Source organism: Morchella importuna (assembly GCF_003444635.1).
Source record: "Morchella importuna strain M04M26 chromosome Unknown Morimp01GS024, whole genome shotgun sequence".
Lineage (NCBI taxonomy): Eukaryota > Fungi > Ascomycota > Pezizomycetes > Pezizales > Morchellaceae > Morchella > Morchella importuna.
Genome location: NW_025763421.1, coordinates 160,056 through 183,691, shown reverse-complemented (window position 1 = coordinate 183,691; position 23,636 = coordinate 160,056). Strand labels below are relative to the sequence as shown.

Below are 23,636 nucleotides of genomic sequence, written 5' to 3'. Positions count from 1 at the left end.
TCCTCCGGTCGGAACAGAAATTGCAAACCCCATGGAATGAAAAAAACCTGTTTTTTTTCCCAAGAATTGTTTTTTCCCCTCTTCCTTGTTGACGACGCGTGGCGTCTGGCAGTTTTCACCTCTACACAGTACCTCAGATATGGCAGCCACACACACACACACGACGTGGTGGATCTCTTTCAACAATCAGTTGAGTGCATTTAGTTCGACAAGAACAGTGATTCCCTATTCACCTTATGCAGCTTGTGGTTACTGCACGGCTGTTGTGGAGTTGGCGCTTGCATACGCCACTCATATGCCTGGAATTGAGGCCTATAACTGCTGGAATATCACCTACTGTCGTTCATGGGGTATTGGCGGATACTGGGTATTGGCGAATTGCAGGTAAAAGTTGGCTTGGCTGTCTCTTTTTTGCCCTGTCCGCCATCACCCAGTATCCGCCAATACCCCGTGAACGACAATACTGGTTTATGAATATATTTATGTACCTAGATAACTAGGGCAGCACAAATTTCAATGGTATGTATTCGCTCGTTTTCAGGGGAATAACCAGCAAATGTAGGTTTTTGTGCACAGGAAATCTTGTCTTTCTCAGCAGCCTAGAGTATCAAAAAAATGTATGCACTGATACCCTGTATAACGGGTCAAAAGCCACGCGACCAAATCAAGAAACTTGATTTTTATTTTGAATTTTTTCACCCGGAAAAGATTAGTTATTTTTTTTTTTTTTTTTTTTTTTTGAGAAAGGGGAGGCGAGGGCCGGAGAAGAAGTGCGAAAATATCATGCCTCAAAAACCTCTCACGTTTATCTCCCCACGAAAGGATTTTCAACGAAACCGGGGACAATAAAAAAAAGAGAAGGGGTATTCATCAGAAACAGGGGGAATCAAATCTACGGACCAAGATTCCGCTGGTCAATCGGGACTAGATGGATTCCCACAGTGAAAGGAAGGTGCGGACGACAGACGTGCTTGAGCCACAATTTGAGATCGAAAGATCTAGTGGAGGACTGCATATGTACACACATTTACAGGGATCCCAAAATGGTAAGATCCACCTCATTATCTAGACTACAATGTCCCGATCGGGCGCACACTACTATTTGTGATATATAGTAAGACGGAACATAAATCCGTCCCGCGGAGAGGTGTTATTTTTTCTACCTATGTTCTTGGGAGAGTCACATATTTAACAGCATAAACCTGGCTCGAAAAGGTCCGAGTGCAGCGTTGTATGCTGGCTGCTGAAGTCATTATACATACAGCTAGCTAGCGGAATGGTGAAACTGGAGGGTGGGACCCAAATATGTATTGGAGCGAAATCATTTGTTCTCTTTCAAATTCACAAGGAGATTCAGAGAAGGTCACCAGGCAGTGCTGATCCGAGAAGTGACTTTACGCCATGATGTCAATAGAGTCTCTCCCCGAGACTTCTTTCTTTTGCAATCAGCAATAAGGTGCTACTTTAATTGTAGCTGAAAGACCAAACGACGTCGTTGCACCAGAGCCCAACCTTGCAGGCTGTGACATCGGGTGCGACATTAATTTGCGAACCCCGGATCATTGGTTTGGGTCGTAGCAACCGAGAGCCCCGCCAATTGCAATATCGGTGAGCTGATGGACAAGAAACTGTTTGTTATGGCGATCATATAATAATGTCTTGTTCGTAAACAGAGCAAGATCCGAATGAGATACGTGCAAATACCATGTCCGTATGTCTGCTGATGTAGAGGATATCCTCCAGTCATCGGGCTGCGTGAGTGTGGATAATGTTGACTCTGATGTGTTGAGGTTTCATGTGTTCTTTACATACATGTATTGTTTGATGTCTTACGTATATCAGGGTTAGGGCTGTTCATGTCAACTTTGTGATCTTCAAACCTACCTGGAAACAAACTGCCTAGCTTCGGGCTAACGATATGACTTGCTATGATATCTAGATTTTGTCTCAACAGTATTTTAGAAAACAGTAGGTTTTCGTAATGTGGCGCAGGTGTACCTCGATCACAGGTCATCACGCGATGGTATGTTGTGGCGGTGTCGAGTCAATCCTCGTACTCACATCCCTTCGTTCGTCAGAGCAAAAAGGGAGACATATTAGGCTCGCGACGGCGTGGTGGAGAAACTAGAAAAGATATAGAAGAGGTCACGGGAGGTGACTTCATAGTCACGGAGTGAGGGTTAGGTGTACTATCGAGTAAAGGTTTCCTACTAGCTCCCGGTCGTGAAAACACACGAAGGGATATGCGAATCTCCATCTACAATAGTACGGAGAACAGAAAGTAATTTATCTTACTGACCCTCTGCCAGGATGAGATGTCCTTGTTCGTGCGAAAGTTGTTGCTGCCCTTGGTTAAGAATACCAATTAATCAACCTTGCAGATATCTAGATCAGGAATATACCACAAACTGTCCGTGTACTAGTACTTATAGAAACCTAGGTTTTCAATGTCAATCCTAGAATAATACGAGAGCCTTTTAGTATCTATGTATCATAAAAAAGGGTTACCAACTATCGGATCGCTACATGTACATGTACTTACATCATATACGTATCTTCTCAAGGGTGATAGAGAAAAAAATCTGAAGTTGTTATCACCGACTGTACGTACATGCATATATGATCGAATGCTGGCGTTACGTTTCTGCTCATATTTTATCCTATCATTTGGATTGAAGAAGGCTGCTGGGATAGTTATTCACATTTTGCAATTTGTACTCTGATATTTTCTCTCAAGGACACTTGGACCTGAGCTACTTTATTGCCTAGTCTAAACTGAAGGATATTAGTATATTATCAGGCCAGATCCGTGCCTTTGAGACTTTTGATGCGAGATTTTGCAGGCTTTGAATCAATTCTAGGATATGAAAACAACTTTGCTCGAGGTGCTTTGGAGGATATAAACAATTGTCGGACTGTAAGGTCTTGATGACGGATTATATTATAGAAAGCCAAGATATCAGCTCAAGCACTTATCATCGAGATCATGAAATAATGATCACTTAATGTATATGTCACGAGCTCGAGACTTCGTCTCGGGACCTGATGAGCTGAGCCTGGGATAAGACGAGATATCTTGAGTCCTTCTCTTTTTTCTTTTCTTTTCTTTTCTTTTCTTCTTTTTTGGGACCTCGAGATAAGTCCCGAGACCTAATTTCGAATGATTCTAAATGACCCAAAATAAAGATCCATCGTGCTCAGTGTGCTTCTAATTGACTATAAATCAGGTGTGCAGTACGTTGGCTTTGGATTCAATCGGTCATTTTGCCAAGAACTCTGGTCCCTAGTTTACTTTTGAAGTTACTAGCCAGATGTACGTATGTTGTTGAGCACTTCCAGCCATACCAAAGGGTGTTTGTTGGTAACCTCACATAACAACCAGAAGATTTTGCAACTTATCATGTCACCGCGGCCGCCCCCCTCCAACTTTCCAAACTTGTAGTTCCTCTTTATAGGCAAACTTTAAATACCAGAACAATCAATCATGCAATCGAATGCTGTATGTACCGATTCTGATTGCCACATATATATCGATCTCATGTGAGAAAGAATCTTTCCTATCATTTATTCTCTTCTCCAGTGCATGCAGCGTCATTGCCGTGTTCATACAAGTATCTACTAATTCTGCAAGAATGACTAAGTATGTAGTTGCCAGTGGGATCAAGGTAGTTCCCTAAACCAAAATATTAGTGTTGGGTCATGAGGGGTTATGTATTACAATATGCTAGCACTGAAAGCTATACTCGCATATCCATTATGTATTGGCGCAACCATCAAAACACACCAAATTGAGGTTTTCTACAGGACACAGAAGTCTTCATAGATATACTTGACTGACCAAGTATAATATAATTTCGATGCAGGAAATTTCTATATTAAATTTCTGGTCAATTTGGGATGGCGGCAAAGTTATAGAGGAAAGCAGCAAAACAACATATTTGGACACATTTACCTTAGGACTGCCTCATTATGAACAAGACCTATAATTGGCATGTGGACTCCTTTTGGTGCCTAGATAGAACATATATAATACGGCCGGAGGGAAATGAGAAAACTCTCAGGATTCTGTGCCCCTTCGTGTGTTTTGCTGGTTGCGCCAATACATAATGGATATGCGAGTATGTGGACATCTAAATCCCTTCTGAAGGTGCCAATGAACACTGGGTCGTGGTTAAGGAATGTTAGGAAAGTGAAATTATGCCTGCTTTAGACCGTTACGATTGCTATAGAGACACAAATTATACCGCAGAATCTCATGAATAACGAATGGGACTGGGTTGGAATACCGCTTACCCATTGGCCAAGACGACCAAAAATTACGCATTGGGTTTGTCGGATTGGGGCTCAACAAGCATTTGACCAATCCGAAACCTAATATTCCTAGTCCAGTTTGATCCGTTATTCTTGAAATTTCGCGGTATTTCTATGCTCTCCTTAATAAATCTGTTTGGGTATTGAATCGTGCTGGTAAATTTCATTATCCTGAAGTATCGAAATGAAAGCTGGCTAACATTATAGAGCAAAAACACATCAAATCGTCCTCGGCTTTATCCTGTATCCCTTTTCCAACGCTCCGAATTGAGTACATTGCGGTGGCTTTAGATCTAACTATCGTAAAAGATCTCCTTATACATATGATTCACCTCCACCAACGAGTCATAAACATTGAAATCTACCCATTATGTCAGCCAATCTATCCCACTAATCAAAAAAGCAACTACTCCACAAAGAAAGTGAGGGATACCAATATTCGTCCCGAAATCTATGGAATTCAGCACCTTGACCGACAGGTCCTGCTGGATCTTCCCAACAAGCTCCGCAGCATGTCCGACCGCAAGGTGACTATCCTACAGCCCCGAGAATCTTTTGGTTAGTGTATTATTTAAACCCGTACCATAAATGACTAAATACATACCCGGTCGAGGTGAGCAATCATGGTGCCGTGGGAATCGATTGTAGCAGTTTCGCCATGGAGCTCGAGGACCTTTCCGACTATGCGTACAACGCGGCCCTGGAATCGTTCTAGAAGAGGGGCATTGATTCTGGGGGCTTGTTCGTTCATTGTGTGGTGTATTTGTGGTTTTACTGATGGGAGGTGTTAAGCTATGAAGCGTGTAGGCGTGAGCGTGGTGGGGTTGACGCGTTTTATTGCTGGTGACACTTCTACGTGTAGAGTGGTTGTCGCGACGGACAGAGCCTCATCGACGTTTAGCTAGTCCTTATTTAGAGATTACCCGCGAAAATGTCCCTTGCTTAGATCCCGTAGCAATTAAACCAAATGAGCTTTTTCAACCGTGCTAAAAGGAAAAGGCTCGTGTGTTGCAAGGTGCTGGATTGTACTTGCTTATTGACCCTCACAGACTATCACTCGTATAATATAATTGCCGATCGGTAGGGTTAGGGCTCTTCTTATCCGAGCTGACAACATCCCACGCCTCGTCAGTCAAGCGACAGACATCACGGGTCAATTGATCAGAAGAAGATATAACACACCCATAAGATAAGATACACAAGATAATATAGTGTCCTGTTTCTTGAGCAATGCTTCCCGCCAGCAGCCAACAGCAACAGCCTGCACAACCAGTCTATGTGCTCAGAGGGCACTCAGCGCAAATACATTCCGTTGTCTTTACGAGAGATAATGAGAGAATCATAACTGCTGATTCCGATGGATGGGTTGTTGTATGGAACGTTGGCACCAGACGGCCAGTCGCGGTGTGGAAGGCTCATGAGGGCACGGTTATGAAAGTCATGGGGCGGGATGGGAAGATTATTACGTGGGTTTACCTCCCTGTTGTCATAGATATTGAGCATCCCCGTTTTTATTATCGTACAGGTGATAGAAAGATTACCGGAAGTAATAGGATTAACATATCTGTAATAATGCTCAAACCAGACACGGAAGAGATAACAAAATCCTCGTTTGGAAGTTAGGGACTCTTGAAGATGAGTCTGGGATGGATACAGCTCTCCCAGTTGACCTAAGCGCAGGGCATCGTCGAAGCCCGTGGCTCTTGAGCGCGTTAGATGTTAACGCACTTAATTTCTGTGGCTTTGCAATGTGCGAAGATCGTGCGGATTCAAACACCCCAGAGACATGGGAGAAGAACCTATTGATAGCTATACCTAGCGCACTTAACTCTGACTCGGTATATATTAGCATTTCAAGTTATGATGATGGATTGTTTAGACAGCTAATGGAGGTTATTTACATATAGGTTGATATTATGAGACTACCAACGAAGGAGAGAGTCTATGCTGGGATTAGGACGGAAGAAGTCAAGACAGGTTCGTTAGCACTTAGAGTTCGTTTTCGCCAATATGGTCTGTTTTTGCTAACAACATAAACTAGGCATGGCTATGAGCCTCGAACTTTTATACTGTGGGGATACTCTTACCCTTGTTGCAGCTTATGAAAGTGGACATGCAGCGGTATATAAGTTCAAAGAGGGGTTATGGGGTAATATTTACTTGAACAAATCACACTCACAACCTAGTAAGTCCCCGCTTTTCTTGCTAATCTGAGATAACTCTAGCTCAATGTAATAGTTCTCTCCCTCTGCGTATCTCCGTTTCCAGAAGCTGAACCATATTTCCTCACCTCCTCTGCCGATGCCGCCATCGTAAAACACCCCCTAAACGCTCTCATGCCCAATTCTGATCCAGTAAAAACCATAAATACGAAGCATTCAGGGCAGCAATCTATCTCCATCCGCTCAGATGGTAAGCTCTTTGCAACGGCCGGATGGGATTCTAGGATCAGAGTATATTTAACCAAAACTATGAAGGAGCTTGCTGTGTTGAAGTGGCATCAGGAAGGGTGCTATTCGGTTGAATTTGGTGAGGTCTTGGAGCCTGAACAAAGTAAAGAGAAGGACTCATTGATTAATGTCGAGGAAAGACGGAGGGACAAGGTCAGAACTATGCATTGGGTTGCTGGAGGGGCTAAGGACGGGAAAGTATCTTTGTGGGAGGTTTACTAGTATGCAAGAACTTTCTTCACCAATTCAAATATGTATCATTTGGCCGGTACTGCTCCGTGGTTTATTATATAGAGCTCCGGGTGCTTAATACCTATATACATGTATGTTTGTGCTTGAAGAATGATAAAAAGTGGATATGGGGCTCGTTTGCTGCGCGTAAGGTGATGTTTGATAAATGTTAAACTCAATGCATTCACATATAAAGACGTATATATCGTCGGAATTGAAAGCAGCGCAGTCCAATCATTTCCGATGCCACCTTTGACTAAGCGCCAAGAGTGTGATAATATATGCGCACGTTACCCTGCTGTACCCGAGACTTCAACTCGAGCTCAATTGTTACCCACGTGAAGCAATCCCGAATTCGATATTCAAAATGTCTGTACGACATCTCTTCCGGCGGTCCCTTTTATTCTGCCAACAACCGTTGAGGCCACCCTCAATAGTATTCCGGGCAATCCCAGCTTTCCCGCTCGCCAACAATTCACTCTTACCCATCCCCCGCCGCCGCACACTGGTCGATCTCGCCCACTGCCCCCGCGACGAGGACATCCTAAAGATAAGTCCGCAAATCCAGTTGATCGATGCCGATGGTCAATTCAAAGGGGTGCAAGCCCTGGAAAGTGTGCTTAGGTCCTATGACCGGGATATATACCACCTCGTGTGCATCAACCCAGTTGCCGAGAACCCGATCTGCAAGATCATCATGAAGCAGACCCTGGTGGAGGCCTCATATATGATGGACAAGAAGAAAAAGACGGTCACTAAAGACCCCAGTAAGATTGTCAAGGTAGTGGAGATATCATGGGCCACTGCGGAAAATGATCTGGGACACAAGATCAAGAAGATGGTTGAGTTTATGCAGAGGGGGAACAGGGTTGAAGTGGTGCTCGGAATCAAAAAAGGCATGGCGAAGCAGCCGCTAGGAAAGATGGCTGAGCTGCTTACCCGAATCAGGGCAGAAGCAGAGCCGTATGGGAGGGAGTGGAAGGCACCCGATGGTGCCGTCGGAATGCAGTATATAATATACTTCGAAGGACATAGACCGAAGGAGGAGCCGAAGCCAGTGGAGGAGCCAATGGGTCCTATAAAGATGAAAGCAAAGTTTGCAAAGATCAACGAGGAACGAAGGCTGAGATACGAAAAGTGATGCGTTTTTGCTTCCTGTAAATCAAAGCATAGCGTGTGCTTAGATAAATATAAAAATAAAGAAAAGAAAAAAAACCCAAAAACAACTGGCTTCTAATCACACAGCAATAAAGGTCATATTCTAGGACGATATATTATGGATCTAGGTGTATGGCTCGATATGGCTTTAAAGACCATATCTTGATTCTGTGCTTTAGGGCCAGAGGATCGGTCTTGTACTAAGCCACAATTCCTGCACCCCCCAAAGGATCTTAGAGGCAATCCCGCCCCGTAAGCCTTACTTAGTCTCGAAATTCATTCTATCGGGAGTTACATTGTTAATGCATCCTTTATGACAAAAAAAAAGAAGAAAAAATGTTCCAATACATTTGATAATACTACCTATTTATCGCGTGGTGGTCTATAGGAAACATCACCCCCGGGGTGGGAATCCACCACCAGCCCGTATGCACCCGCCGTGAAATATAAATACCTACTACCGCGTAGAACTCAGCCATGAAGTGAAAAACAGGTACCAAGGAGCACGGACCGCCAAAAAGTCATTACGCACCCTGTAATGGATCGAGTGATATTTCATGTTCCAATATTGTACGATTTTGGGCTAGATTGTAAGTTCCCATGTCAATAAGCGCGTTTGATTCTAGATTTTTCCAGGTACAATACCCTATATTTGTTGGAATAATCCACTAATCACCGCGTGAATAATTGTATGTTGAAAAGGGAAAGAAAAACGAGACGGGATAAAATGTGTGCCTATTTCCAGGAATACTCCAATACCAATAAGTTAATAAAAAACAAAAGAGAATAAAAATGCAAAGATATAAAGCTCCAGGAACCCCCCAAACCAAAACAAAAGAAAAATAAAAGATACAAGCTGCGCTTCCCCCGTTTAAACGTCACAATCATTACTTCGTCCAAACTTCTAACAATAACAACAAAAAATGATAAGATAAAATATATGAATCTCTAATCAAGTGTTTGCCACGAGATTTTTTGTAGCCTCATCAATATAGCTTGAGAAATCTACCGTAATTGCCACTTCCTCTGGCGTCGTCCCAGCACTGCTAGACTTTTCACTCTTCATACTTTCACCATCCACCGGAGCGGCGATTCCCATATCCTCAAATATATCTAATCCATAGTCTATTTCGTTGAACTCTGGACTGGATGGTAGAAACCCTCCCCAGCTGTTTACCTCATCTTCCATTCCGTCACCAAGATTGAATAAAGGTGGCGGCGAACTTGGCATAGTCATGTCTGTCTCAAATATGTTGTCGCCAAAATCGAAATTGTTGGTGGTATCAAAGGGGGAAAGTCTGGGAAGATCGTCCGGTAAATGGGCACCGAGGTCTAGCGGGAGTGTCATAGGATCTGCCATTGTCATGATTTTTTCTAGGAGCTGCGATGTGGGAGAGAGTGAGGACTGAACTGCCGTTTGGGTGGTCTGTCCTTTAGGAGTGGCTTGAATAAGGCTACCGCATGCCTTTCTCTTCCCCCCAGGAGCGAAAATATCAGCGTTCCACGGTGATGGCGAAATCAGTTTGCCAGGCTTCATAGGTGAGCTCAAAGGCGTCCTAGGCTGTAAGGAAACACCCCTCTTTTTAATGGGTGTAGCTAGTTGTTGATCTTCACTCCCATTATCAGGAGAAGCAGCATCGGGAACACGGTTTTCCTTCTCAAGTTCGGATCCTAAACCTTTGGGGTGAGTGGCATTCCCAGGGTTTAATGTTTTTCGAATAGACGAACAATTAGGGATTACTTTAACGGGAAACAGAAGTCGCCGCGGAGATTGTATATTTGTGTCAGCTTCCAAATCGATGGGGCTGTCTGCGCTGAGGCCACGCTTGGCAGGGCTAGATTGAACGACACGCCTCGACGCTACAGAGGCTGCTTCCCAATCAGGGTCACTACCTCTAACAGACCTGTTCCCTTTGGGTGTCATGGAATGTCTCTTCTGCACAGGTACTTGGGGAGGAGGCATTGGCAGTTCCTCTTCATCCTCATCAGGTACAACAATCGGTTCTATGCAAACCTCTGAATTCTGAGCTTGGCTTGAAGCAGCAGGGGTTAGCAAGGCCTTTTTCTTCTTTGGTCGCGGCCTTTTTGGCGTAGGCTCCTCCTTCTTCCCATCCCAGTAATCCTGGGGCCGCATGGTCTTGTGCGAGCCATACCACAATCCGCATGGGTTACAAAGTAGTAAATCTTTGTCTTTGTCTTTCTTCGATTTAGCATCACCTTCTGCCTCTGCTTCTTCGCTTTCATCCTTCGTTGAAACCTTTCGCCAGGTTGGTGTTTCGATAGCCCCACAATTCACGCAAAAGTTCGGCATCTTTCCTTGCTCTATCGCGGCAAGCATTTGAGCATGGATACGTTCCTTCACATTGGCAGCTGTACGAGCAGCTTTCTCGCTTTTTGATCGTTTTATTTTCCTCCCTCCATCCTCTCCGATATCGCTAGAGGCTACGGCATCCGAATTAATAGTGCCGGAATCTATTACTGACTTGGCCTTCTTGGGGTATTTTCGCTTTGGTTTTGGTTTTGGTTTTGGGGCTTCGCTGAATGTGCTGGGGGAAGGTGCAGCAGTTTCAGTCATGTCATCAGGCAATGTACTTAGCCTATTAATAGTGGGAAATTTCAGGGCTGTCAATAATGCGGTTTCTTGGTCTGTCGCTGGGATTGGAGGCCGCGCAGGGGGCTCGACAAACGGCGACCCGATATTTGCCACATCTGGTTTGACATCTTCAAAATTTGGATCCTCAAACAGAGACTCCACGTCTTGATGATACTCTTGCGGCGTATGTTGAGCATCTTCGTTAGGAGGCAACGAGGGCAGGACCGGACTTGTAGGTTCTGGTGAAAATTCGGCATTGGTTTCTTCGGCGGCTTCCTCTGGTGCAATCGGGGGAGATGATGCCATGATGGTGGAGTTGACAGTCTGAGGGGCCGGGGAGTTTTCATTTTCCGGGGAGAAGATCTCGGCATTAAACGATATAGAGAGTTGCCCCGTGGTTTCCGCAGGTACTTCAACTGGTTGAGGGGTTGCATCCTGTGGAACATCCAACGGTTCCTTAAATTTTTCCATGGGAGATGTAAAGAGCTCTGGTATCGGAGAAAGGGGGACAGGAGGCAGAGCTGCAGTAGCCTTCTTTCGAGGTCCACCACTTGGCTTCCTTGGCCTCCCAGAATAATTTCGCACCTTCTTCTTTGGAGGCTCTCCATTCTCTTCTGATGATGTTGCATTTCCATCCCGACTGCTCTTCTTCGAACGATTCTTCTCTGTTTCGGCTAGCATGCTCTTATCTAAAGTTCTTGACTGGGCTTGTGACGGTTCAGAAGCCGACGAGGAGTGTGTAGGTGGAGCTAGGATATTAGGGTGTTGGTTTAAGTAAGTTGTCCAAGCTGAAGCATTAAACCCTCCCGGTATAACTTTTGAAAGAGCATTGTATGTATGTACAGACTGCACAAATTGGGCCTGCGTAAATGTCTGTACCGGCATGAGTTTAAATTTAACTTCTAATGTTTCCTTTACTTCGTCATTACTGAAGAACCCGAAGTTATTGCATGATATACGACCAGTAATGATATGCCGAGCAGGGGCGGGGTTATCTGATCCATTATTTGGGTTATTGACAGCTGTCATTGCCCATGAGAGTAGCCCACAGCCAACCAGAGGTATTCCTTGTTCCGAGTAATCATAGGCATAGACAGAATAGTCTTGACTAAGATTGGCTACCAGTTCAGGACTATCCAGAAGAAAAGACGATTCTAAAATTAGCAAGAAGGAACGTTCAAACTTGCATTTACTGGTTCCAACCTTGACGAGATCATGCTTAAAATGCATGTCTTAAACTCTACCGCTCCCACAAGGAGGTCCTTATCAATTTGTATGGCCCTACTGTTAATGGGATGAGGATATCGTGCCAGGCAGTTTGACTTGCTCTCATCATCGAATGTGTATGCTACCTTCACTATTAATGAAAATTACTTTTGCGTTAGCGTTTGTTTGTGACTATTCCTTAAATCCATCATAAGTAGACGCGTACATCGCATAGACCTCGGTTGGTTTTCACCCTGAACCCCCACAGATGATCCGGGGGGAGTAGCCATGGCTGAAGAAGACATCTAGATTTCTTCAGCCGTGAGGTTGTTCGGTTACGGCACGATGATGCTGAATAGGCGCCCAGTTGTCCTCCTGACCCTCTATCCTTCTCGAACCGAAGGGTCACTGTTCGCACAACGCACCAAAAATTGATGGGTTCGGCAATAGCCCTTGGCGCGTTGAAGGATACTACGAGAGTGGAGATGGGATGGGAAGTGCAGTTGTGGTTTGACGGATGGACGATTTCGTGAGGATCGTTGTGTGTGGAAAGATCGAGGGGTGAGGTTGAGTTTGAGGTAACCGAAGGAGAATGTGCAGAGTGGTCGTAGTGCAAAGCGTGCTGTGAGGGGCGCGACATATTGAGGCCTTGGGAATGGAAGGCCGGAAATGGAAAAATGTAATAGGCTTGAACGCGCGCAGGGGTCGGTTTTAGTGATAGAATTGACCCCTGTCGTAACCTGAAATTCAGCACAATTCACGACAACGCGCTCCTCGAGCAACCATGAGGGTTAAACGCGACACAAATCACTTTGCAACCCAATCTGGCTTGGGATCTCTTCCCTAACTCGTTAGAACTTAGAACCACTTTAACCACTCTATCTGAAGATAGAGCTAGCTTTGATAATCAGTAAAGTTTAATCCTCTCCTCTGATATAAAACCCAAGTTCAATATGTTTGCACTTCGTTCCCTTGTTACCTCTCTCTACATATCAGCTAGAACCCCAACCAGTAATTGTTTGATTGATAGCCACATTAAAACTTCTACAGCCAACAAATGGAAGTGGAAAAATATAGATATTGAGAATTTTGAATTCCTCTGTGATACCCAAGGTGCATTCTGCTCATGTATGTAGCATCTCCCTCAACCACGCCACTTCCATCCCTTCCATCCCAACAATCCGTACCCCCGCCTCTAGCATAGACCTCTCAGCCTCCTTCCACCCTTCTACAGGATCCACCGCCATTGTACCCTCCTTCACTACAAATGTAGTATACCCAAACCTCGCTGAATCTATTGCACTGGCTCTAACACAATAATCTTGCGCTAGCCCCACAATATAAACATGTGTTATCCCCTTCTCTTGTAGAAGACGTGGCAGTTCCGAAGTGCTCACACTCGTAGAATCAGATGTGAATGGAGCTTCGTGGAAGGGGTCTGTAAACGAGGAATACATCTCCAGCCTGGAATCCTTCCCTTTATCGATGATCATATCGATACGGTTTCTATGGAGCTCAGAAAGCAATTGTGCCCCTGGTGTGTCTTGAATACAGTGAGGGGGCCATAGGAGGGTCTCATAGGTTCGCGATGGGTCGAAAGGATGGATAATTATTGTTTTGGACACGTATGCGATTTTCTCTGGACCCGCGTGGTTGGAAACGAAAGATATGTGGTCACGAGGATGCCAGTCCCTTGTAGCGACTTTGATAGCAAACGGGAGGGAAAGAAGCTCGTTTACAGTTGGCACGATATCTCGTCCGTTAGGAACTGCAAGAGATCCGTTCTGCGGCCATATTAGAATGTGGGCGGGGCGAGAATAGGTGGGAGTACAAACTGGAGGGCAGAAATCTTCTTGCACATCAACAACTAGAAGAGCTGGTTTAAAATTTTGTGGTGCTTGCGACATTATGAAATATCAACTTCTTTGGTGTGGTAATGATTGAGGATGATTAGGTGGGTGAAGACAAGATAGATTGGAGGATGGTTCGCTTATATCTACTTCTGGCATAGCTTCATGCAACGTCAAGATAAGATAAGCCATCAACTATTATCGCTTGAGATTAGCGAGAAATCTCAGCCAAGCCTTTAATTGATCAAGCGACCCAGTAATAGTAATACTGGAATTACTTAAGCACCCGGGAGTTACATGTACGGCCTAGAGTACAAACCTTTTTCTTTTCTTTGGGGCGAATCCCAGCGGATACTCTCTTCGTATTGCAAGTCTAGTAAGTAGAGTAGATTATGTAGACTGAGCTAGGGTTAGAGTAAATTTAATTTAATCTCTGATAATTGCATGCATGCATGTATGTACGTGTGTGTATCACAGGATTGCGTTTGGGAGGGGAAAAATGCATGTACTTGTAGTTCTACTACCATCCTAGGCTCATACCGCAAACAAGCAGGCTGTTCGTAGCTACAGGGGATAGGTTAGTCTCGCACCCATTCTGTACTTAGCAGCAAGCTGCCCAACAAAGGTCAATATTCCCATTGTTCGTAATTTTTGGTATCAGGTAGCGACTGACAGAAGGTTGTAATTAGGAAAGGAGCTCACGATATAGGTGTCGTGGGCAGAGATGGAGTAAACGACAAAGTAGATGTAGATACAAGCAGATAACATTATATTATAATTTTCCGTAGAAAGAAGATGCAATATGTATCCTGACCATCCTTTTTTTAAAATTATATGTACTCTGTGGTAATATGATTATGGCTCTGTATGTCTGTATGTCTGTATGCACTTCCGCACTAAAGTCTTCGGAGGACAAGTAGGTGTTAATGGTTTACATATTGCATTTGGAGCTCCTACGTGTACATAGATTCTCGGCCTCCAGAGCTCGAGACTTTGGTTCTCATCCATTCCTTACTTATACAGCGCGAAACCCTCAACCAAGACCGCAATTCCCACAGCACCAGGATCCAGAGTATCCCCAACCTCACTAACATAGACGCTTCTTCCCAGACGTGGTCTCATCCCCTTTGTACTATCTGCGCCTTCTCTTGCGGCCTTTGCTGCAGTAACCAACCCTTTATCCTCCGCAAGTGCAACAATGAAAGGCTGTAGTGCATCAACCAAGGTCCTATCGCCTGGCTGTGCAGGGGTGTATCTCCTTAAAGATACCAGAGCAGCCATTGCGGCAGTTGCCCATGTCTTGAGTGTTGCGTTCTCTTCCCCGCTCCTCCGGAGCGCTTTCGCAAGTGAGTTGAGAAAGATTCTATTCTTGTAAGTACTGGGCAGGGTGGATAAGAGTATGTGAATAGGTGGGTGGACATACGAGTAAATGGCCCCTGAAGTACCATCCATATGCTCCTCCACTATCTCCGCAAGCTTTGCGACGGTGATGACTGCATCTGGGACAACCTTCCCGGAATCAATGAACTTGAGTACCGCTTCTGCACCCGACTTAAGCGCGAGCCCACAGTCACCATCACCTACGATGTCATCGGCCTTTGTGATCTCTGGCTCAGCCTCAATGAGATTTTTCAACCCTGCAGTCAGTATCTTCGAAAAGATAGCCGTATCCACTAATTTGGGTTACCCACTGGTTAGCGTTCAACCTTAAACACATATCTTGGACCGTATTTTACGAACTTTTCAATTTTGAAGATGGTATTCTCTCATCATCTGCAATCTTCTCGGCCACCTCGCCCTTGACTTTGTTATCCCAAGTTTCAGGCTTGACAATCATCGGCCATCCGATTGTTTCGCATGGCGCATCCAGAAGTTCTAGCATGCTCTTCCCTTTCCCAAGCCCGGTATCAACCAGTCTCAGAAGACTAATGCTGAAACCATTCCCATTCAAGCTGGTCATATAGGTTCCACTAAATACTCTTTTTGGCTCAATACCATAAGTCGCGTCTATAAACATTAGCCAGCCTTCTAGTACGTAATTCTAGGTATACACACCAAGTTGTTTGACGACTTCTGCAGTGACACCTCCCATCTCTAGGGGGCTGACACCCCCTAAATTATTAACCAACAGGACCCATCCCTCGTTCTTCTCTACTTCTTCCAGGTATCCGCGGTCTTTATCGCTTGAATCTAATAATTGTTTCAACAGCAAACTGACAAGTTCACCGAGCGGTGGGATTGGAATCCTCTTGAACCCCTGTTCATTATGAATCCCATCCCTACCTCTACATCCGTTTCCTTCAAGGCCGCCTCATTCTCTGCCGTTCCATGGCCCGGTACGTGCACATGTCCCAGCGAGCTTCCAACACTCACCAAATTAGCACTCACCAACCTTGCGACCTCCGTCACTTCCTGCAAGCTGCCCTTTGCGACTGCTAGCGCCCCAGCGACCTTGTGGACTAGCACCGTACCAGCGATACCTCTGCGGCCAACTTTGCCGTTTATTTCACGCCCAACACCGACGTCGTCGCCGACTACTACCATCTCGACATCTAGGCCAGCGGCCTTGGCCTTTTCGCTCGCCAACCCAAAATGGAGAACATCGCCGGTGTAGTTCATAACAATCATACACACCCCATTATTGGGATTCACACGGTGCATGATGGCGTTATAGATCTGTCTGACACTTGGACTGGCGAAAATCGATCCTGAGACAGCAGCACGGAGAATGCCGCTGCCAACGAAGCTATTAAGTTTTGTCCCAAGTGTCAGCAGGCGTTTTTCGGGCATCTCATCCGCAGCTATAATTCATGGGTATTCTGATATGGCCTGGAAATGAGAATAGGAGGTTGGTACCTGACAAAACTGGGTTCATGACCAGCACCTCCGCCGGAGACAATCGCGACGGTGTCAGCAGCGTTGTGCTTCGAGTATACGATTTTGTTTTCCTCATCTAGCTTGAGAGCAGGGTTTGTGACGGGCACTGATCGAAGTGCTGATGCGACTAGGTCTGCTGCGTCATTGATGAAATGCTTGTCTATCGACCCACCAGTTAGCTTTACCTTGTGGAGGTACCTGGGGGAGGGCCAATGATATGACGTCAAATAAAGCTGAACTTACTGGACATCTTGATTGCTTAAAATCGATGTCTTAGTTGGCTACTCTGGTTGATTGGTTTGTCCTTCAAATAATGGAACCGATCCAATAGATATTTGTAAATAAGATGAGCAGATTCCTGATGTCTCTACGGAGGGGGGAAACGTTATGAATCGTGTGGCAGCGAGAGGGGTCAACTAAGTATCATGCCATGGAAATTGGCTCTTCAGGCAAAACAACCTCCATGAAAAAAAACAGATCCCAGAAAAAAAAACAAGCAAAGTAAAAAACGGCTATGAAGTCAACGGAAAACAGATACGGAAACTGGTTTGGAAATCATTTCGTTGAGTAGATAACTGCTCGGTTATGTCCGTTGTGAAGTGTCGTGGGATAGCCGGTGGATTATCCGAGGCTAACCCGATTGGGACAATTATCGGCATAATAATTGTGCGAGTGCATACGGTGATACTCAAAGTCGCTATTGCAGTGCGAGGCATAACACGAAAAAGAAAGAAAAGAAAACATTGGCTGGATGGCTAGTCGTTTATCCTGATATCGTAGGGTGCTTTTTGAGAATGGTTATCGGAGACGATGATTCTGCACTGAGAACCTCGGTGAGTATGCTCTCTACTAGCTCTACTTTCTATTGCCGTAGACGCGTGTCCACCACCCATCTAGACCTTCACTAGATCTAATCATGGATGCCGCTCTCTAATAGCGTTTTCCACAGGACAAAACAACTACCGCAAAACATACCTGGGTCGCCTGCGGTCACATATTCGATTAGCAAAAGCTAAGGATTTGCGGCTTTTGTTTATGGGTTCGGAAGGATTTGCATCATGGATAATCACTCGCCAGACCCGAGCCACGGAATCGAAGTGTCCAAGGTCCTGGTTTATAACGGAGACACTCCAGATTGGGCCGTCTACAACGATTATTAACCAAAATGGAACCACAAGGTCGTAAGACTCGACCACATTCACTGGGTTCTATTAGCCTGTTGTCGAAAGATGTAATATCGATCATTGGCTTGTCACAATGTCACAAGATGATGCCAGGGTAATCGCTTTTTTGGCGTTACCCTGCCCTCGTTTGGTGTCGGAGACGTCAGAGGTTTGTGTTGGGAAATCGTGGTGCCGTGGGGTTTGGTGGGGGTTTTTTTTCCTGAGGTTCACTAAGATTGCGCGGGGTCTGAAAGATTGGATTCTTAAAGTTATGTAAATAATCTTATATTTAATTGTCTCTGATAGCCAGGCTGGCGGCTGGCCTGTGTCATCTAAATTGAATATATACCGGCTAGTGTACTGATAGGTTTAAATCTATCGTATTGTAGCGCCGTTGGTGTTGCGACTTGAGTGCTTGCAAAACCCGGTGTCTAAAACATCAACCCCAAGCCAATGATCGACCGGGCCGGAATTCTATATAGTTCCCATCTTTTTTTTTTTTTACATGTATGAAGACAACAAAGTCCATACCAACATGCCACCGTTCACAGCAAGTCTATCTGTACACTTGCACCACTCCAAACCCCCCATTAGACCAGCCCAGCCCAGCCTAGCCCAAACAATAAATGAGAAAACGTCTCAAAATGAATACCCCCAATTGCTCTACAAAAATACTAACTATATACACACCAGAAGAGAAAAAAAGGAGAAGAGAAAAAAAAGATGCTATTTCTACTCACTATATCCACACACGCACACACTCTCTCTCCCCCACACACACACCTATATATAACCTACGTATCCTTCACCCTCGTAAACATCACATCCCACCCGGGCAGCTCATTCCGCTTCATCACCTCCATCGTGTCCTCGTCCCAGCGGCCGCGCCACATGTACGCGCCCACAGTCTTGAGCGCGTGCTTCTCCTGGAACGCGCGCATGTTGAACGTCTCGCGGTCGATCTTGAGGTTCGAGTCGAGCCTGTTGTTGCCCGGCTGCTCGAACACGAAGAGGGCGTAGCGGTGGTAGGGGCTGCCTTTTTGGACGTGCGGGGGGAGGTAGGGGAGGAGGGTGTCGGAGGGCTTGGCGCCGGTGCCGATGGCTTGGGTTTGGAGGGGCGAGATGGGGATGTTGGAGCTGTGGAAGAGGGGGGGGGGTGTTAGTGGTGGGGGTATTAGAGGGGGGGGGGGGGACATACACGATCCAGTGGCAGCGGTAGCGGAAACCGTCTTTTTCAACGTCGGGGACATCTGTGAAGCACCGCCGTCAATTACGCCTCCCCGAGCAATAGTAATGTAGATATATGTATGAGTATGGGGGCATACCAGGATCCACAACAGCAACAGTGCACAGTTTCTCGCCCTGGCGGAACGGGATGATCTTGAGCGTCGGCGGGCGCTCCGAGTTCTTGGAGCCCACAAACATGCCGGGGGCGGTGTCGCGCCCCGCGAAGCGCACCTGCACGTCGACGCGCGGGTCGACGCTGGGGAGAACGTCGGGGATGACGTGCATCTGCGTGAGACGCTGCATGAGGACGGGGCGCCGCATGGAGCGCCATTTCTTCTCGAGGAGGAAGCGGTAGACGGGTTTGTTCATGCCGACTGGTTATGGGGCGTGTGATGTTAGCATTGGTATTAGCAATTGAACCCCCCCCCCCTCCCCCCAAACCCGTAGTAGTGGCAGCAGTGGTGGTGGTGGTGGAATTGTAACAGCGGTAGTGGTAGCAGCAAGTAGCAAGTGGTAGTGGTAGTAATAGTAAAAGGAATTGACCAAAACTCACTAACGCCCGTATCAAAGTTATACTTGACCCTGGGATTATTGATATCCGCCTTTATCTTGAGGTCCTCCAGGTACCTGGTCATGCTCTTGACGACCCTGCTGCTGGGCGCGAGGTTCTTGTACTTTATCATCTTTGCAATCCTTTCGTGCTCGGTCTTGATCTGGGCGAGCTTCTCCTCGCGGTCCTGGTGGATCACGGCGAGCGCGTGCTGGTACGTCTGGAAGGGCATGCTCTCGATCGTGCGCATCTTGCGGGCGTGGGCCTCGACTTCGGGCGTGGCGGCGGCAGCGGCGGGGGCGGCGCGGGCCTTGGTGCGGAGCCCGCGCAGGCCCAGGCCGAGGCGGGGGAGGGAGGACAGCCGGGTGGACATTTGGGGGAGGAGGAGGAGGGGGGAGGTTGAGGGTTGGAGGGGAGGTGGGGAGGGGAGTGTGGGGTTGGTTGTTTGGCGGGGGTGGATTGGTGGGTGTGGGTGGGCGTTGGGATCTGCGGTTGTGAGGTTCGAGAAAAGTTTCAACGCACAACCACCCTAACCCTCGGGATCGAAGCTGGCTCCAGATCTCGAGATATCAACCACAACACCTCCCCCCCAATTACACGCAACTGTCGATTACAGACTGAGCGATAACACACCGGACGGATAATGGCTATGAGATCAATCAGCACTGGCCGAGGCCTTCTCGGTGGCCGCGGGGCAATGGATGTCTTGAAGGTTTTTTTTTCTTTTCTTTTCGCTTTCCTTTACCCCACCTGATTGAGGGAGATTCTCACGAGATGCAATATATATATATAGGCCCTCCAGACCCGGCCAATGGCCACCGAGGCCTCTGCCTCCCCCGCCGTCAAAGTCCTCCCCATGGACCCTCCCCCGCCGCCCTCCTTCGCCTACAGAAAAGGTCTCTCCCACCCCCGTCCCCATCTCCGTCATGGCCCCCACCCCCACTAACACCCCATCCCATCCAGCACCCACCGTCCTCGCCACAATCCACAAGTTCCCCTCACTGGAGCCCTCGCACTTTGAGGCCTTCCCCAGCACCTTCCTGCACGCGCCGCTACGCCGCGACATTCTCCACCGCGCCGTCATCTTCGAGGGCGACTGCCACCGCTTCGGCCTCGCCTCCACCAAGACGCGCCGCGAGATCCACGGCTCGGGCCACAAGCTGCGCCCGCAGAAGGGCACCGGTCGCGCCCGTCTCGGCGACAAGTCGTCGCCGATGCTGCGCGGTGGTGCCGTGGCGCATGGGCCCCGCCCGAGAGACTTTGCGACGAGGCTGCCGAGGAAGATGTATGATATGGCGTGGAGGAACGCGCTGAGCTACCGATACAGGAGGGGCCAGCTGGTGGTGGTGGAGGGAGAGCTGGAGATGGCGGAGCCGGATAAGGGGCTGGCGCTGAGTGTGCTGAGGGCGCATGGGTGGGGGAATGAGGGTGGGAGGAGTCTGCTGATTACGAGGTTTGAGAGGTATAATCTGAAGAAGGCGATGGCGGAGTTGGGTGCGGAGGGGAGGGTGCTGACGGTGGGGGAGGTGGATGTGAAGGATTTGGTGAGTTTGTCAATGGTCTTTTTTTTTTTTCTCTTTGTGGGTGTGGGTGTGCTAACTGTGGTGGTGGTTTTAGTTGGAAATGGGCAGGATTGTCATTGAGAAGGAGGCCCTTCTGCACTTCCAGGAGGAGCACAGCGAGGAGTAGAGGAGGAGGAGTTCGAATACTCGTGTAAAATACAGTATAAAAAAACCAATTGGCATTATTAGACTACATACTGCAGTTCACTCCCAGCTCCCAGCAATAATTAGTGTAGTAAAGTGCATGTACAAAATAATTATTCTCCAGTGTTTTTTTGTATGTGCGTGCATCAGTCAGTTATGAAACACTCCGTGCAGTGCAGGGTGAATGATCAAAGTGCCAGTTCTTCTCTGTGTCTCTCGCTACTCGCTGGTCGCAGCCTCGGCCCAAGGCAACGCAACGGGCTCCCCCACCAAAGTTTGCCTTTCACCACCGCTGCCGCGCACTGGCTGCAACGTCTACCTGCTACATACAAATCAACGAGCATACCTGCCGCATACCGAGCACCCTCGCCCTCGCCCCCACACTCACATCTCTCCTTCTCTCCTTCTCTCCTTCTCTCCTTCTCTCCTTCTCTCCTTCTCTCCTTCTCTCCTTCTCTCCTTCCTTCTTTCCTTCTTTCCTTCTCTCGATGCTGTTCCGCACAAGCTGTGCTCGACTGCTGTCGAGGCCGTCACTGTCACTCGCACACACAATGCCTCTCCGCTCAAAGATCCTCAATCCCGCATTCACAAAGGTACCAGAGTCCCTACACACTCATCCTGTCTACAGAGATTGATTAATTGACTCATTGATCTCCCCCCACAGATGTCAATGTCCACGGCAGCCCCGGAGGGAAAGGCACTCCCCGAAGAAAACCCCGCCGACGACGTCCTCTTTAACTCTGTCTTCGGCGTCCGCACAATCGAGCTGAACCGGCCCTCAAAACTCAATGCGCTCAACAAGTCCATGGCCGAGAAGATCGTTCCGCGCCTGCAAGTACGTCTTCTCCCCCTCCCATCCCCACCGCCACCGCCATCCCCATCCCCATGGTAGTTGCACCACATCTCTAACCCCACCCGCCCCACCAACAGGAATGGGAAAAGTCCCAACTCGCAAACATCATCATCCTCAAAGGCCACGGCGGGCGCGCCCTCTGCGCAGGCGGCGACGTCGGTGCCCTCGCAGCCCTCAACAAGACGGGCGAGGAGGGCATCAAGCAGTCGATTGCCTACTTTGGCCTCGAGTACCAGCTCGACCATCTGATTGCGACCTACACGAAGCCGTATGTGGCCTTCATGGACGGCATCACCATGGGCGGTGGCGTGGGGCTCAGCGTCCATGCGCCGTTCCGCATCGCGACGGAGAACACCCGCTTTGCGATGCCAGAGACGAAGATTGGCTTCTTCCCGGATGTGGGCGCGAGCTTCTTTCTGCCGAGGTTGGAGGGGCAGGTGGGGACGTATTTGGCGCTGACGAGTGAGCAGTTGAAGGGTGTGCAGGCGCTGTGAGTGCTGTTTTTTCTTCTTTTTCTTCTTTAGATATATGTCTATATAATATGGTGGCAGTGGCAGTGGCAGCGGCGGTGGGTGGAAATGACTAACAGCCAGATCCACAGCTACGCCGGCATCGCAACCCACTACATCCACTCCTCCAGTCTCCCCGACCTCGAAGCCCGCCTCGCCGAGCTCACATTCGACGACCTGGCCACCTCGCGCGAGAAATGGAGCATCATCGACAGCACCATCAACGAATTCAGCACGGGTCTCCCGGACGAACCCATCCAGCTCGGCGGCACCACCCGCACCTCCATCGACACCTGCTTCGCCGGCAACACCATGGAAGAAATCATCTCCGCTCTGCACGCCCACAACACCCCCTGGGCCTCACAGACACTCAAGACACTCCTCCAGCGCTCACCCACGTCGCTGCGCGTGACGCTGCAGCTGATGCGTCTCGGCACGGGGTACGAGTGGACCATCGCCGAGGCGTTCCAGCGCGAGTACGCGGTTGCCTCGCACTTTATGCGGCACCCGGACTTTGTGCAGGGCGTTGAGCACGTGCTGTTGAAGAAGGAGGGGCCGCCGGTGTGGACGCCGCCGAAGCTGGAGGAGCTGGGCGAGGAGGCCGTGAGGGCGTTTGTGAACCCAGCGCCGGGGGAGCAGCGGCTGGCGCTGCTGAGGGATCCGGGCGTGGGCGATTATGAGCGGTATCCGCATGAGGGGGTGGTAGGCCTCCCGACGGAGGCGGAGATCAGGAGGCTGGTGGTGGGGCAGAATACGTGGGTGAGGGAGGATGTGGTGAGGTATTTTGTGGACGCGAGGGGCGGGAGGGACGGGGTGGAGAGGAAGGTGAGGGATGTGGTGGAGAGGATGACGTGGGAGGAGCATGGGATGGTGAGGTGGAGGGAGTGAGTGATTGGTGGTTTAGTTGGGGGATGGAATTGGTGTATAAAGGAATTGAATGTTTGCACAAGCT

The 23,636-nt window shown here is 48.0% G+C and overlaps 9 protein-coding genes across 9 annotated transcripts; 4 read left to right on the top strand and 5 right to left on the bottom strand.

Annotated features, from left to right (window-relative positions):
* Positions 1 to 4,604: 4,604 nt before the first annotated feature.
* On the bottom strand, positions 4,605 to 5,062 carry LAJ45_07474 (uncharacterized protein; the record flags this gene model as incomplete). The annotated part of the gene is made up of 3 exons (XM_046117032.1): positions 4,605 to 4,672; positions 4,745 to 4,847; positions 4,916 to 5,062. 3 exons carry the CDS (start codon positions 5,060 to 5,062, stop codon positions 4,605 to 4,607), a joined length of 318 nt encoding a protein of 105 aa, XP_045969677.1.
* A 479-nt stretch (positions 5,063 to 5,541) lies between these two features.
* On the top strand, positions 5,542 to 6,835 carry LAJ45_07473 (uncharacterized protein; the record flags this gene model as incomplete). The annotated part of the gene is made up of 6 exons (XM_046117031.1): positions 5,542 to 5,777; positions 5,897 to 6,149; positions 6,219 to 6,288; positions 6,353 to 6,496; positions 6,550 to 6,723; positions 6,789 to 6,835. The coding sequence occupies 6 exons, from the start codon at positions 5,542 to 5,544 to the stop codon at positions 6,833 to 6,835; spliced, it is 924 nt and encodes a 307-aa protein (XP_045969676.1).
* Positions 6,836 to 7,359: 524 nt separating this feature from the next.
* Positions 7,360 to 8,133, top strand: LAJ45_07472 (uncharacterized protein; the record flags this gene model as incomplete). The annotated part of the gene is made up of 1 exon (XM_046117030.1): positions 7,360 to 8,133. The coding sequence occupies one exon, from the start codon at positions 7,360 to 7,362 to the stop codon at positions 8,131 to 8,133; it is 774 nt and encodes a 257-aa protein (XP_045969675.1).
* A 969-nt stretch (positions 8,134 to 9,102) lies between these two features.
* On the bottom strand, positions 9,103 to 12,239 carry LAJ45_07471 (uncharacterized protein; the record flags this gene model as incomplete). The annotated part of the gene is made up of 3 exons (XM_046117029.1): positions 9,103 to 11,875; positions 11,947 to 12,100; positions 12,176 to 12,239. The coding sequence occupies 3 exons, from the start codon at positions 12,237 to 12,239 to the stop codon at positions 9,103 to 9,105; spliced, it is 2,991 nt and encodes a 996-aa protein (XP_045969674.1).
* Positions 12,240 to 13,073: 834 nt separating this feature from the next.
* Positions 13,074 to 13,856, bottom strand: LAJ45_07470 (uncharacterized protein; the record flags this gene model as incomplete). The annotated part of the gene is made up of 2 exons (XM_046117028.1): positions 13,074 to 13,733; positions 13,785 to 13,856. 2 exons carry the CDS (start codon positions 13,854 to 13,856, stop codon positions 13,074 to 13,076), a joined length of 732 nt encoding a protein of 243 aa, XP_045969673.1.
* A 954-nt stretch (positions 13,857 to 14,810) lies between these two features.
* Positions 14,811 to 16,926, bottom strand: LAJ45_07469 (uncharacterized protein; the record flags this gene model as incomplete). The annotated part of the gene is made up of 7 exons (XM_046117027.1): positions 14,811 to 15,162; positions 15,223 to 15,472; positions 15,540 to 15,806; positions 15,855 to 16,056; positions 16,173 to 16,545; positions 16,656 to 16,836; positions 16,920 to 16,926. The coding sequence occupies 7 exons, from the start codon at positions 16,924 to 16,926 to the stop codon at positions 14,811 to 14,813; spliced, it is 1,632 nt and encodes a 543-aa protein (XP_045969672.1).
* Positions 16,927 to 18,633: 1,707 nt separating this feature from the next.
* LAJ45_07468 (uncharacterized protein) lies at positions 18,634 to 19,989 on the bottom strand (the record flags this gene model as incomplete). Its single annotated transcript, XM_046117026.1, has 4 exons — positions 18,634 to 18,976; positions 19,038 to 19,089; positions 19,165 to 19,440; positions 19,620 to 19,989. The coding sequence occupies 4 exons, from the start codon at positions 19,987 to 19,989 to the stop codon at positions 18,634 to 18,636; spliced, it is 1,041 nt and encodes a 346-aa protein (XP_045969671.1).
* A 270-nt stretch (positions 19,990 to 20,259) lies between these two features.
* On the top strand, positions 20,260 to 21,305 carry LAJ45_07467 (uncharacterized protein; the record flags this gene model as incomplete). Its single annotated transcript, XM_046117025.1, has 4 exons — positions 20,260 to 20,328; positions 20,410 to 20,512; positions 20,580 to 21,160; positions 21,234 to 21,305. The coding sequence occupies 4 exons, from the start codon at positions 20,260 to 20,262 to the stop codon at positions 21,303 to 21,305; spliced, it is 825 nt and encodes a 274-aa protein (XP_045969670.1).
* Positions 21,306 to 21,873: 568 nt separating this feature from the next.
* Positions 21,874 to 23,572, top strand: LAJ45_07466 (uncharacterized protein; the record flags this gene model as incomplete). Its single annotated transcript, XM_046117024.1, has 4 exons — positions 21,874 to 21,915; positions 21,987 to 22,157; positions 22,253 to 22,665; positions 22,777 to 23,572. The coding sequence occupies 4 exons, from the start codon at positions 21,874 to 21,876 to the stop codon at positions 23,570 to 23,572; spliced, it is 1,422 nt and encodes a 473-aa protein (XP_045969669.1).
* Between the last annotated feature and the right edge of the window lie 64 nt (positions 23,573 to 23,636).